We start from the raw sequence: 15975 nt of genomic DNA on the forward strand, positions 1-15975 counted from the left end.
ATGGCTGTTTAAATATGATATATACAAATAAATGCCGTTTTTTATTATTTTAACATTAGTGTGCTCTATAAATCGACGGATTTTACAATTTAACTACGTCATTTAAACGATACAGTGTCGTAACAATGATACCGAAAAATAGGTTCGGCTGTACATAAATAACTTCGATAACATCGAAAATAGGGAGCTAGACAAAATTTCGCGAGGCTTTGAAAGTTTTACGGCACAATACTAAATAATTATCATTTGTTTTATGAAGAAGTCCGAGATATAATTGGTCTATGAGGAGATTTTCAATTGTGACAAGACAGAAACTGTCCCCAGGTACCACCCCGGTAGCCGCAACGCCCCTAACGCAGCCTCGCCGGCGAAGCATCTACAACTTCCCCTTCTTCCTGCGTCACCAGGACGCGGTGGAAACCCCGGACGAAAGAACGTCGCCAGTTCCCGCCAGGAAAGAGCTGAAACCGAGCGGGACTTCCCAGAGCCTACACCCCGCCATGGCCGAGGACCCCAAACCGAAGCGAGGCAGCATCATCCGCAGGAAACGGGTGGGGTCCGTCAAAGCCAGGCCCACCTCCGTGGCGACGGGCTCTGGCTGTCAAAGGACTCAATCAGAGAAGTACAGCAGCTCCGACGTAAGTATACTAGTGACCGAGGCGTCACCAGAAAGTGCCGTGGTGAGACCCCCGTTGCACAGACAGAACAGTGAGGCGACGGTGGTGCAGGTTCTAGTACACAGGGAGAGCGAGGAGTACAACACCGAGGAAGAAAGTCCTCCCGCGGTAACTCAGAGTGCGCCCATCTCGAATGATAACGTTCCGACTGATGTAGTTTTAGACCTAAGCAGTACCAACGCGACCAGCTGATCTTAGCTGAACGATTTTTAGTGTAATTAGACTATAAGGGAACAGAGCATATTGTATTACTACTGTAGGTACAACGTTATCCGTACGGTGACAATCATTGTAGGTAAATGTGATTTCCTCAAAGCAGCACACTCAAGGTGTTATGGAAATGTAGATTTTCCTCCCTTATTTGATTTTTCTTGAAATGAACAACAATAAATTAGACAAATTTGTATTTACAACACCATTGTTCAATAACATCGAACGCACTATTCACAGTATAATACAAATCTACTTCTAGGGTTGCCAACTGTTTTGAATTTCGGTGGACGTCCAGCATTTGAATTAATTTTTCATTAACTTTCATTAACTGTCCTCTCTTTCAGTTATATTACGTTCGTTAGCATAGTTCTACTTGGAACATCGTTTCTTTAAAAAATACAACTTTATTCTTACATACAACCGGTCTTCTCGCATCTATCCAACATAACCTCTAAACTGAATCTCTCAAGAACACCAAACAAACACTCACAAAACATACACTGATCCCCAGATCTCCTCTTCTTCTTCTACGATGAACTACGTAAATTCGCGTGGAATTTAAACTTTGAAACAGGTTACATTAGTTATATTATGTATATTTTTATATTTACATTTTTAGTTGATTTAACTTGATTGATTTTTATTCTATATTTGTATTGTTTACAAGGAAAAAAACGTCTTTTTCCTTTGAAATAAGGATATAAAAGTTGGCAACCTTATCTACTTCCTTAAAACTTGGCGCTGATTGTTACAATTTTTGGGTGGATCGAGGTATAAATATAAATTGGTTGCGTAACTTCATTATAAAAAATAAAATATTCAATAAACCTGACAGTAATATTCGCTATTCCAAAGTTTTTGGTTCTCTTATTTTTGATTTCCTCTCATTAAAATTTTTTAACTTTTAAATTTTTTAGTATATAACAATTCTAAATCAATCGGGACCATAGTAGGCAAGCCCCCAGTCATTACCAAGTCATATCTAAAATGTTACGGGTCCAAGATTGCAGCCGCTGATAATTTATGTACAAAACAAACACCTTGAATGTGACTTGTACTAAAAAGGGATTGATTTTTCATCAGTGACAAGTGCCTATATGTTGAAAATGGTCTATATATGTCTAATACCAATCCTATACTTGTAACAAATTTACAAAATATCAGCTTTTCGCTTGCTAGGACTTAATGCTCAGCTTAGATTTTCAAAAAAACTTTGAATACCTAGAAAGGATAGTTTAAATATAATAATACATGAATATGTAAATTAGGTGCTTAAAATTTCATCCATGAAGACATTTTGAAAGACCACTCCTTTAAACATATCTGGGCAAATTATTATTATTTTGATTTAATTCAATGTAACATGAATTGGAAAATCAAGAATTTATATTCAAATTAAATTTTAAACACTGCGTCTTAAAAAAATGTTCCAAAGCGAAAACAAATTTTAAAACAAAATGAATAAATCGTTATACAGTATGCTCTTTTAGAAAACATTTAATTTTGTTAATGTCGGACTGTAATTTTCAGGTAATATTTTTGCTTCATATACCTAGCCGGATAGTCCTAGTCTTGTAAGTAAAAAGTCTCGATTCCAAACTTTAATCCAAAATGAGCTTAGGTTATTAAAACTTTTTACTTACGAGAATTTGTAAATAGGAAGCGAAACTGTTGCCCATGAAAATGCTCGTCGTTTTCGTTTAATTTGTACAAAGCTGTAGGTTAAATTCTAAAAAGAATATGAGAATGCTGTACGCATTTGGTTGTAAATAAATATTTATATTGAAGTTATAAAGTTATATACATCTAGTTAAAGTTGAGATATGATTTTTTTATTATATTGTTAAAAATATCAATAGATATAATATACAGGTTTAAGGTCAATTATTATAAAATTCATAACATTGTTAATTTCTATAAATTATAAAATAAATTGTACAATCATAAAAAATATTAGGGTTAGATACTTCTAATAATAATCACCTAATAAATAGTATATTAAAATTTAATCGGCTTTTGTTTTCTCGAGATTCAATTCACAACATTCTACGATTAAAATTATGACGAACTCTTGCAAAAATGTTTCTGGTGTTCTTTACTTCCTCACCTGCTACAAAAATTCTTCGACGAAGCATTTCCATACTATCAATAAGATTGGAATAAACAATATTTTTTAGATGACCCAATAAAAAGTAGTCAATGGGTGCGAGGTCCGGTAATCGCACAGGCCATTTGACGGGTGCATCATTCCCTTGACCTATCCAACTCCCATGAAAATTTAAATTTGGTCATTGCCTAACAGCTAATGTGTTATGAGCAAGACCTCCATTGTGAGCATACCACAAGTTTTCACGGACAGCTAGTGGCACCTCATTAAGCAATATTGGGAGTTGCTCATTTAAAAATCTGATATTCCGCTGCACCGAGACACTGAGGAAGAATAAATGGACCAATAAGATAAACTCCTATAGTTCGTGCCCATACTAAATCCGAAATACTAGTTTCTAAAATGAAAAATAACTCCCCAACGGTTGACTTTAGCCGTTTTCAATAAGTAGGTATACCTTTTTTGTTCAAAATGTCCAATATTTCATATTTTGTTACTAAAAGCTGTATACGAGGGCTGACAAAAAAGTTAATACATATTTAATGCATAACACTGACTGCAGAGAGTAAAAAAAAAGAAAGAAAAAATCTCTCCCACTAAAACTTTAGAAAATATTAAGGAAAAAACATTTTTTATTTTTCACTTTGACACCCTGTATCTTTATTATGTGGTTCCCACGGTTGACGTTCAGTCGCACCTACGGTAGATCACACGGGTGTCGGTTTTACGCGGCTTCCTGGACCCTAGCTGGATTCCATGTCTTTGGTTTCCAGCAACTTTTTCACCAACATGGAATAACCAGTTAAACGCCATACAGGGTGTGGCTAGGTCCGAAATTTGTTGTATTCGAGCATTTTTGAATTTCAGAAATTCGAACCTAATTTCGTATCGCATTGAGCTGCATCGAGGTGATTTGAGGTGCATAGAACGGTTTTTGGGTGGGACATTGTGAAAATTAGAAACATCGAAACACATTTATTTAAATTTCATTAAGCTATATAAATTTATTATTTTGTATCAATGGAATATTACCGAAATTACCCCGAGTTTAGACTTCATCTAATATCAGAATTTCTTGGGCCTTTCTATTCGAGAAATAATAAAACTTCATGTCAACAATAATTGTATTTATTTGGTTTGGAATAGCTAATAGGAAATACACAATACTATCACAGTTAAAATGTTCATATAATAGTAAAATAACTTCTATTGTCTGGTTACCATACAAACTACGTTTGTTCAATTGTAATTGTATATAAACATTGGCATTAGACTGACTAGAAGTTAAATATAATTCACAGTGATTAATATAAATATATATGTAATATATAAAATTTACTAATTTGTTCAATATCACAATTCCAAATACACATCAAAGTATTGATCTATAATATAGTACGATAATATTTTTGAAACGGATAACAACTTTTTGATAAAGCACAATGCATTGCATTAAAAATATACTGAGCCAAGCTCAATCTTAGAATAAAAAATGCCAAGTAAATGTTAATACTTGAAGACGGAGAACAATATTAAAGACAAAAAATTTAAAACTTCTACTCCCAACAATTCTGAAAAATTGACAATTTATATTTTTCGTGAAAATATAAAATTTAAAAAAAAATTACAAATAAACAGTCTAATGATTGTTAATATTATAACAGTCTGATATTTTGCCTTGAATATGCTAATATCACAAGAATACATTTTGAAATATACTATTGATCTCTATAAAACGAACACAATTAGACAGGGTGTTTCAGAAAGACCTCCCATAAATACAGGGGGTGATAGTACAACATAAAATAAGAAATAGTAATTAGTAATAATTAGTCATTACTACCTACAGTCACTAACAATCACTAAAATTTTGATATAAAGTTAATTAGAGTTTAAAATATTATTAAAAATGTATGCGCTATTTATGAGACATCCATCAATAAGTTTTGACATAAGCCTACTTTGAGAAAAGTCACTTAATTTTATAAATCGTAATATTATAAGAGTTTAATAAAAAGCATTTTTTCTCGAAAACCGTCCACATTAGGAAGTTCTGACAAGAGTACATTATTATTAGAAAATAAAATTGTGCATTAGAAATTGGAGCCCGAATGGAAAAAAATCTAACCTTGAAAAAATTTGAACTTAAATTGTAATAGGAATGTAGCATAACTAGCGGCCTCTATGAAATATCCAAAAAATAATTAGACCAGCGTATTTGGCATCATTAAAAACCCTGGAATACCAATTTTCATAAAAAATATTTCGCACCGTTTGCAAATTTTTGTAATAATTCTATTTAAAAAACGTTATTTTATCGCTCCATATCTCGAAAACAAGAGAAGATAGATATATAGTTCATAAGACAAATTTTTTTTTTTTTGTCGTACTATCACCCCGCGTATTTATGGGAGGTGTTTCTGAAACACCCTGTATAGTGCGAACCTTGCAGATTCGACGAACACGAAAACGGAATACATTAAACAAATAAAGAGATACATTAAAAAAAAAAGAAGCATAACTATTTATTCACTGGTATCTATTGTATTGTTATAACGTCATATTCTTTGAGAATCCCTGAGCATATTACATTTCCTGGCACAGATTTAATACAAAAAAAACGGGTATCTGACGATTTCTTCACTCGACAAAATAACTAGTAATAGTAGTCCAAATTTAAAAATAAACTCCTGGAGAAAATTAACACTCCACTAAAAAGTTGGTCTTTTTTTAATTATTAGTTCATTCCGTTTAGTAATGACGCAAAAGGTAGAAATCTCGATATTTTCCTCGGCATATACAAGTTTTTTTCCACAAAATTGGAAAAGTTGCATCAGTGACAATAGCAAATTTCTACTTGACCCAAAATCTGCAGCTCCACTTTTTCCGAATCTATCTCTGTCGTTCTGTTTTCCGATTTATATCATTATTTTTATTATTAATTGAAACACAATTAAATTTAAGCACACCACTTCACTATGTTTCAAATGGTTATAAAACACTCTGTAGAAAAACTCTGTGGAAATACTCTGGGAAAAAACTCCAGGGAAAAAGCCCGGGGGAAAACTCCGGAGAAAAAGTCTGGGGATACAGTCCGGGGAAAAACTCCTGAGAAAAAGTCCTGAGAAAGGTCCGGAGAAAAAGCCTGGGGGAAAACTCCGCGGATGAACTCCAGGGAAAAAGTCCGAGGGAAAAGTAAAAAATGGACCGTTTTTAGAATAAAATAGGATTTTTTTTCTTAGAATCACCAGAATGAGTTACAAGCAGTGACTTTATAATAAAATTTAGTAAATGTTTAATTTTAATCAGAAAAATTGTTAAATAAAATTTCATCAAAACTGAAATAAGAAATAATCGAAACATAAACAAAAACATCCTGCATATATGTTCTGAAAAATTCGTAAAATTCCTTAAAAACGGAGCCATAAAACTCCTAGGCTTATCCTGGAATTTTTTTGGAAGAAATTATGATTTTAAAACATTATAAAATAATTTATAGTCATATTAAAAAAAATTTTAAAAGACCCCGCACTATCCTTATGGAAAACCGGCCCCGGTCGAATGTTACGAAACTTTGCCGAATGACAGTCCTCAATGTGTCAATCAAAAAGGTCCATGGGACCTAGATCTGAAAAACTACTATTCTGAAGCTACAGCCTTCTGAAGTTATCAAATCCACGTGCTCGCTAACCATCAAGTCAAGTTTTTTGAAGGTGCTTCAGCTATTTTCTGAAGACTGGGGAATGCTGCAGGTATGCTGATAATGGATAAGTTTCAGCATGTGTAAAAAATAAAAGTACGTGTCGCTATCGGTGTTCTTCACTGATTTTCTGGTAAGTACCGATAAACAATTTTCTTGAAAAACAATATTTATATGTAAAAAATTCAGGAAATGACATATTTTTTATGTACAAAGTTTATTTTAATGAGAATCGAGTGTTTCAATTTACTTAAAATATAATGTAATTTAATGTTAAAAAATAATACTATTATGCATATTAGATCCAAAAACTCGATTCTCATTAAAATAAACTTTATACATGAAAAATGTCATTACCTGAATTTTTTTACATAAAAATATTGTTTTTTTAAGAAAATTGTTTATTTACCATTGTGAATAATTATTTCTGGAAAAAATGCAACAAACATTTTTTTTTACAGAATTAATAGTTTTACAAAATTAATAGTATAAGAAATTAATAATTAATTATTGCAAAATGGACCGTGCAGTTGTTATTATTTTCATGTGCTATCCGATTAAAAAAAAAAATGTTAAAATTGGTCCACAATTACCAGAGATATCGTAAAATTTTCGGGCAGTTAGGATTTGAAGTCTCGGAACGTTTCTGTTTTATTTTTCACATTCCAGGTGTAAAAATGTATTCGAGGACGTTTTTTAAAGGCTTAAAAATTACTATAAAATGCATTTTTTTTCGATATCTTTAACCGTTATTATGAAGTTTAAGGGTTGATTGATTTATTCCCGAAATTTCAAGTCTTAATGTTTATAAATGAACAAGTTATGAATTTAAAAAAAAAACGCTATCTCAGCTAAAAATGGCACTAGATCAATTTTTTTTTAAATTCGTGAAATATGACCAGGACTACGAATATCCAAGCGGCTTTAAAAAATATTAATTCTTCAGTTATTAACGAAAAACCTTATAAACAAATTACACTATTTGTTTATACGCCGTTTTGAGGAGGTTAGCCTATGAAATTACTAACGAGCGTTCAAATAAAAACGTGGTCGAAGTTGGCTCTGACACATTGGACGTAGGGAGTAGCTTATAGCGACCAACTTAACCTCATTTCTCAACGAGCTGTATAGCAGCTGTCAGTTTCATTAACGTTAATAACTATATAACTTTATTTTAAAGAATAATCGTGATAACAATAATAAACAATTAAAGGAGCTGCGGAAAGTGTCCCCCTCCTTGTTATAACGATAAATTAAAGCAGCTGCTGAAAGTGTCCCCCTCCTTGTTCCAAGCACTTTTCACACCTGTTCCTCAAAGAATTAAAGACATTTTCTAAGATGCTCGGGGTATCGTTAATTTCACGAATATTGTCTATAAGTCGAGCCTGCAGATGGTTTAAATCAGGAGTAGGCAGTTCAAAAATGGTGTTTTTAAGGTAAGGCCACAAAAAGAAATCACACGGCGTAATATCACATGACCTCGGTGGAAATTCATGTTCAGCATTGAGACTTATTAGTCGATTTTGGAAAACTTCCCTCAACATATGTCCTTGTGCCATCTTGTTGAAAGTAAAAGTTTGTAATTTCGTTTTCTTCCAGCTGGTTAACAAAAGGAGCGATAATTTCTTCTCTATACCTTTGCGCAGTAAGAGTACCATTAAAAAAAATAGGTCCATAAATCCTCCTTCGATTGAGAGCACACCAAATTCCAATTTTTTGAGCGTGTAGAGGGCCCTCGACAAAAAAGTTATTTGTTTTTTCAGAAGACCACATTCTCATATTCTGTGAATTTACGTAACCACGTAAATGAAACCAGGCTTCATCAGAAAAAAAGGTGATATTATGAAGTTCACCGTAGTTGTTTAAAAACCATTCACAAAATACAGCCCGTCGCGGAAAATCAACTTCATGAAGTTCTTGCTGACAAGTTAAACGATAGGAGAACAAACGCAAATCTTTTTTTAACACTGTGTGGCAGGTACCGACTGATACTCCCACCATTTGTGATAAAACACGTACAGAATAAGTTCTTGGCGCATTTTCCATTATTTGTTGGACATTTTCTTTCAATTCTTCAGTCCACTTTTTAGGTCGTCCGCTTTCTTCTTTTCTTGTTACACTGCCCGTTTCACGAAAAACATTAACACAACGCTGAACTGCACTTTGAAACATTTTGTACTCAACAACGCCGGGAAATTGATTTTGAAATTCTATGAAACATTCCTCAATAGAATACTTCCATATTCCATCAATCTTGCGTCCATTTCTAAGTAGGACTCTATGATAAACACTTTTTGTTCTTGAGAAAACACCATTTTAAACGTTTTTTAAAACGAAAATATTCAAATTGATAGCGGCGATATAGCGCTTTGACAGATGACGTTTAAGTTCATTTGCTATACGCTACGCCCTATGTCCAAATTTTCAGAAACAACTTGACCACATTTTTATTTGAACACTCGTTATTTCCAATTGCATATTTTGAAAATATAAGTCAAGACGAAACAAATGAGCCCTCATAAGGTCCTTTATTATAAAGCTAACAACTGCCTTTTTTGCAATTGAAAAAATGCTATTTCTAATAAGCAAATGCAAAAACTCGTAAACAAATAAATATTTTTTTACCAAATTTTCAGGGTTTCTTAAGCGTAACAAAATACAACTTTTACTGCAGTTTAGAGACGATTTATGCTCTTTTCTTCTATTTATAGCAAATTCAAATTGCGCTGGTTTTTTGCAATTGTTTAAACAAATTGTTAATGGATTTTATTAGCAGGCCTCAAATGAAGCGTTTTTTGAAAAGCTATAAGTATAAACAAAAGCAAAAACTCCTGTTGGAGAGCGCTTTTTAATACAGCTAAAAAAATTCATTTTTTGTAATTTTTACATTATAATCATTGTTTAAACAATGATCTTGTTTTAAACCCATACATTTTGGGAAATATTATTTCTTTTTGCCTAAACTAATGATTAAACCAAGTTTCAATCTGAAACAAATTTTTTTACACATTTTTTTTCATTTACTGGGCTAAAGGTTAATTTTATTCAGGAGTTTAGCTTTATCTGAAAATTATATAACACTTTTATACTTCCCGGCTCCCATTTTCTTCATTTAAAAAACTAAATATCACAATTTAAAGTATTTTTCTCAATTTAGTACCCGCATTATTAATTACATCAAATCATGGGATTTTTAAACTTTTATAAAATAAATAGTTAAAAAAATAGAAGACACTAAATTCATTATTTGGGGAGAAAAACGACTACAGCAACACATCCGGCAGGAAAGTATCCCGTTTCGGTAAGACTATAATAATGGCGACGGCCATGATCATGTGCCAGAGACTGTGCAGGTATTTATAGTTCCCTTCGGTTTGTAAGAAAGCGTACATGATCAGACCGACAACAACCAACGTGCTCCCGACTGGTATGTTAATGTAAATATATCTCTTATTCACGAACCTCTGCTTGATTTTCCTGTACTTCAAGTACCAGCTCACGCACCATATGGCGATACCCAGCGATACGGGAAACGCGAAAATCCACAGAGCCTGTCTGTCGATGCTCGTGCAAAAGGCTAGGATAATCGCCCCTAACATGTGACATATGGACGTGATCACGGGCGGGAGATCCGCTACCGCGATAATAGTGACCCAAATCGCCAGAAGGGCGCAAAAAAAGTCTGCGAACTGTAGTGCACTCCATCGTACCAAGCAGTAACTGATTATGTTTTCACCTGCATCGCACGCGTGGTAGAAAGTCGAGAAGAAACATATCGCGAAGTAAGTTATGGATTCTATGTAGTACTTCCTTCTGAAAGCGACGTACACTGCAGGTAAGAACATGAGATTGCTCAGCACTAGAAGAAGCAATTCCAGTACTACCATACAGTATGGGGTTGCCTGAGAACCATCGGTACAGGACCAGCCTAAAAAAAAAGAATATTAGTAAGTGTAAAGCGCTTTCATTAATATTATACAGGTTTTCTTGTGAAGATGTGCACTTTTCCGAAAAATAAGCCTCCAAATTTTCTTTTCATATTTAAAAAACAGCTTCTCAATATTTGTTATGGTAAAATTTAGTTTTTATCAGAACTATGATAATAATTATAAATTTCAATTATCAGTGTTATAGATATGGAAGGTCATCTTTGTTAAATTTCAGTTGGCCTATTTTTAAATATCTCTGTACTGTGTAAAAACAAGTTTGGAAAAAAAAATTATCAAGTAATAGTAGCTCCAGTATTACAAAAGAATTTTAATTAATAAGTTATTAATTAGGTATAAGGCAGTGGCAAATGAAATTAGAAATTAAGTTTAAAATAAGATAACAGTGAAGTTTTTTTAATAAAAAATAATGTTATATTTGCAATCCGCTGGCAGACACTAAGAGGATTTTTTGAAATTATAATCTGAGATTAGATCAGTTACAGCTCATGAAAATTAATATGGGATTAACACATTCAAGGGGATGATTTTTAGACCCACTTAGAGAACTTCTGTAAAAAAAAAATGGATCACTGTAGGCTGTTTTTGGATTTTAAATTATTTTTGTGTAGCAATTAAGGACATGTAAAATTTAACATATTAAAACTTTACTAAAAACCGTTTTCATATTCTTTTTTAAATAAATCAGTTTACTTTTCAAATGACGAAATCAGTGATTTTACTAATCGGATTTCACTTATTTATGCTGACAATGCTATGTTGTATCGACATATTTTCTTATGTTTAGTTCCGTGTATCTTTCATGTACATTTTCAAACCGAGGTTCGTATATATCTTTTTTATTTATTTTTACCAGAGAAATTTACCCTTAAAATTTGTGCACATCGTCCACCTTGTATACAGGGTGTCCGGTAAATATTTACTTAACTCTCTGTAGTGTATAGTGGAGATTAAAATAAGACTACTGCTCCCTATAACTTTTCTTCCTAACATTCCTCCTAAGAGAAATATCAGAGGTTCCTGGAGATTTACGTTTTGGGTTCCAACTACTTTAAGACTACCTTGTATGTTTTGATAAAATCTTGGTACGGTGTATTACAGAGAAGTGTCCATGGTTTAACATTAAAACCAGTCTTTTGCTATTACAAGAAATTCAGAAACAAAATAGCTTCAATACTATTTTTTCAAAATTTTGATAGATATTGAACTGAAAATATTAATTTTAGGTACTTTCAACATTTTTCTTCAGAAAAAGTAGTACTCATTTATTTCCAAAAAATTATTTTTCAGTGGAGTCATCCAAAAGGATTCACTTACTCAAAACCCGTAAATACTACAAAAGATTGTAATATTATGTAAATATTTACTTTTAACGATAGAAAAATTGCGGGAATTTATTATTATTATACAAACTTGAGTAATATTTGAATAATACTTCAGTAGTATTTGAGTATTAAACAATTATGTACGACGCATGCATGCGCCATCTTCCCCCTCTCTATAGTCTCTTTCTCTTGACTGAGGAGAATATTTTAATCTACAAATTTTAATCAGTAGTTTCCTCTTTGATTTTTAATTTTCAACAGGTTTCGCTTAGTTAATGACATATTCAAAATTTTTTGTACTCCGACAAAGCTAAATAAAGTAAATACATGGAGTAATTTGTAAACAAACTTAATTCGTTTGCTGTGTGTTTCAAAAACCGATTTATCTTGAAAACAGTTCATGTTATCGGAATAAATGAAATGTATCTTTTTTAAAAATGTTCCTACTACCTAAAATAGTTATTTTTGTATCTAGAACGCGAAAATAACTTTTGCTTGTTTAATTTATATTTGATGTCGTTTGACCTGTGTTTGAATCAGACGGTTTAGGCGCGGTGATTATCATAACGATAGCAACCTAATAAACAATAAATATTAGTTGTTTGAAAAAGTAGTGTCAGAATTACACATTGTAATTCATATTCTAAGAGTGTTTAATCCAAAATGAGCTCGAAAAGTGAAGACGAGCATTTACCAGGGGAAGTGTTCGAAGCGGTACAAAGTGCTACTTCACAATTAATCCCCAAAAAATCGGCGAGACAGCACACGATTGCCTACAATTTTAAAGGGTGGTGCAGCTCAAAGAAAATTTAAAAAGTGTCCAAAGCGGCATTACTGGCATATTTCGAACATAAAATTAATTAAATTAAACCTTTGACGATATGATCAGTATATTCCATATTAAAAAGTACAGTGAATCCAAAAAAAATGTAAATTTCCAAAACTAATGCCATATTTGAAAAGCAAATCTGTTGGATACCGTCCCAAAAAGTCCAGAATTTTAACGAAAGACGAAATTGAGAGATTTTTACAAGAACCACCAGATGATAAATTTCTTCTAGAAAAGGTAATTGAAATCAATATCAAACGATCGATTTATCTAATTTTGGACAACCTTTCAGGTCATTTTAATAATTGGTGTTTGTGGAGCGTTGAGAAGAGATGAGCTACTAAAATAATATTTTCAGTTCGATAGTTCGATATTTTTCAAAATTTTAAAGAGTGTTTATTCCAGTCCATTTCTGGTTACCTCGTTATATTAAAAAACTAGTTTTAACATAAATATTATACACTATTCCAAAATGGTATCAAAATATACAAGGTGGTTTTAAAATTAAAACCGTAAACTTAAATCTTTAGGAACCTCTTTGGAGATATATCTCTGTTGGAGGAGCAGCAGGAGAAAAATTTTAGAAGGTTCTCATAGTGTTTTGAGCTCGTCTACAAGCTCTCAAAAGATTAGCAAATACTTACCAGACACTCTCTAAAACTGCTTAAATTATAAGTCAAAGATCAACTAACCTCTATACCTGTTCGAACAGACACAAGTCGAGAACACAACCCCATCGGAGATCATAAACATACACCTCCCATTCGGCGAGCACTGCCCCAAAACGCAAGGTTTTGACCCGATATCAAAAATAACGCTACTGTTGCACGTAACGTTGCTCGTTTTGCAAGGCCCGTCGCAATCACAGCCCTCACAGTTCTCCGAGTCTAGGACGGTTCTTTTGCATTCCTCCAAACAAGAAGTGCAATTCTCATCGTTCATGCAGTCCAACTCGCACGAGAGCGAACATTCCTTGTACTGCCGCTGACAGTCATCCGAACAATTACACGGTTCGCATTTACCGCAGAACAACTTGAAAGAGGCGTACCAAGTCCCACTTTCAGGGAAAGGTATCAAGATGGACGAATTATCTACCGTTTTGTTTAATATTAACCGTGCTGGCCTCTCGACTCCATTTGACACACAGGAGCTAGGCCAAGTTGGTATTTCAATCGCCCCACGTCGTATACACGCTATTACGACGTGATCCTCGGGTTCGTCCTCGAAAACGACAATCCTCGAGTTCCTTCTAGATACTTTCGGCTTGAAAGCTATTATAAACTGAAGAGTTCCTCCTATGTCAGTACCCTCGCGAATATCGAATTTCAAAAGTGAAAAATGTTTATTGGTTATATTAACCGGTATTGCACGATTTGCGTCCATTTCTTTCACTAATTCGTAAGAAAATACGAAGCTTTCAGTACTCGCCTCCCTTAACAAATCGTATTGTATGTACGGAATAACATCGGTAATGTTGTTATTGTAAAAGGTCCTAAATATGGAATTATTACACACAGTATCGTTCTCGATCAAACCGAACGTTTCTGGTTCTTCTAATAAAACATTTGAAAGATATCGTAGACTGAATCTTAATTTAGAGGTTCCTTCCAGCACACTTTTAATAGATTCATTTCGAAATATAACTTCTATATAATGCCACGAATCGGGCTTCACAAAAAACTGAACGGATGCAGATGATACGTTGGGAAAAAATATCTCCTCTACCTGAAAAACTTGCTCTGAAGGGGGTCTATTTGCCTCTACTCGAATAACCAAATCGTCTGCATCGCCGGCAAAGGAAATTTCTTCTATTATAATCACACCTCGATCGTTCAGACTTGGTACAAAAAATTTGATATACCTGTTTTCGTTCGTGAAAGGTGTTAGCTCAATAACCTCATTTTCCGATACTATAATTGGCATCGCAGCCCTCTCTGTAGATAAAACGGCCTCCACACTGGCATAACAAGAAGGACTCAACCCTACAAAATATATTCATCATGTCACTTTCAGAATAAGCAGGATAAGTTATTAAACAATATGCAAATTTTCTACTCACCCTGTTGCGTTATTGCATTTTGTCTTGGATCCGTATAAGACAGAAATGTTGCAGCATAATACGATCCAGGTTTCGGTGAAGTAATGTTAATATAAACATCCGTTTTGTCCGTTTGAAATTCATAATTATATAATTTACTTCTAGTTATATTTTTGAAAGTTTTCGGAAATGGAGATCCATCGGGATTTATAACAGGAGGTCCGCCGTGTTTCATGAATAGTGAAACATTTCTTGTTGAACAAGCTTCAATACGGTAACGAAAGTAAATAAATACATTAAACGGATATAAAAAAAAGACTTACCAAAAACTGACATCCGTGTTTCATCTGCAGTAAACTTAAACGAAGCAAACAAAGTATCCTGAGGCACTTTAAAATGTATTATAACTATATTGTTGTAACCTTGATACCGTTCTAAGAAAGATGTTCGAGTCCTCAATATTATATTGAGATCACTAGAACTTAATATAACTGTGTTGAAGATTATTAATATTAAAAATTTGTATATCATTCTACAAAATCCTTCAAAGCACTTGAATAAAATAAAAATTAACTTCCTTTAATGTAAAAGGACTATAATAATTTACCCAAGAATTTCATATATAATCAAAATCATTTTTTAAAACTTCATATTCACTGTGGACAAATTAAGCATGTAGGTAGGTGCTGGTAATTGATTTTTAGTCACATTAAGTTAATTAAATAATACCATAAACAAGGATAATACTCGTGTCACAGATAAAAAGATTATCTCCATAGCTACACCCACTGTTACTTATAATTTAAAGCCGGGAAAAAACTGTTCATATAATTTGTCCTTGCCTTAATTTGTCATCACATTTCAAAGGAATTTTAACAGGAACAGGATTCAGTTGAATTAAATAATCGTATATATTCATTCAATCAACCGCTGAATCTAATTATGCAAAAATTTCTTATCATGAATAAAAGACCTAGATAATATACTGATACAATACATAATACATATACAAGATGTATATACAAGATACAAGTGAGGTAGGTTTAGTATCATTTATCTAGGGGTAGGTTAAGGAACCCGCACACTGCCACACAGATCAAAAAAAATCAGCAGCAGTAGTGACTACTGACTAGTGATTC

The 15975-nt window shown here is 33.1% G+C and overlaps 2 protein-coding genes across 4 annotated transcripts in view; one reads left to right on the plus strand and one right to left on the minus strand.

Moving 5' to 3' along the window:
• LOC108909299 (sodium channel protein 60E) overlaps positions 1 to 2764 on the plus strand; it is a 198581-nt gene extending 195817 nt beyond the window's left edge. For 2 of the 3 annotated variants that reach the window (XM_023454877.1, XM_018713605.1), the window contains one exon: positions 325 to 2764. In XM_023454877.1, the coding sequence (XP_023310645.1) occupies positions 325 to 869 (545 nt within the window). In that variant the 3' untranslated portion in view covers positions 870 to 2764. The other variant, XM_023454878.1, reaches the window with a different exon arrangement.
• Positions 2765 to 9666: 6902 nt separating this feature from the next.
• Positions 9667 to 15767, minus strand: LOC108909295 (post-GPI attachment to proteins factor 6). The gene is made up of 4 exons (XM_018713601.2): positions 15160 to 15767; positions 14858 to 15100; positions 13491 to 14780; positions 9667 to 10625 (listed from the first exon to the last, which is right to left on the minus strand). The coding sequence occupies exons 1-4, from the start codon at positions 15365 to 15367 to the stop codon at positions 9961 to 9963; spliced, it is 2406 nt and encodes an 801-aa protein (XP_018569117.1). The 5' UTR covers positions 15368 to 15767; the 3' UTR covers positions 9667 to 9960.
• Between the last annotated feature and the right edge of the window lie 208 nt (positions 15768 to 15975).

Source organism: Anoplophora glabripennis, unplaced genomic scaffold (assembly GCF_000390285.2).
Source record: "Anoplophora glabripennis isolate ALB-LARVAE unplaced genomic scaffold, Agla_2.0 scaffold445, whole genome shotgun sequence".
In the NCBI taxonomy this organism is placed as follows: Eukaryota; Metazoa; Arthropoda; class Insecta; order Coleoptera; family Cerambycidae; genus Anoplophora; species Anoplophora glabripennis.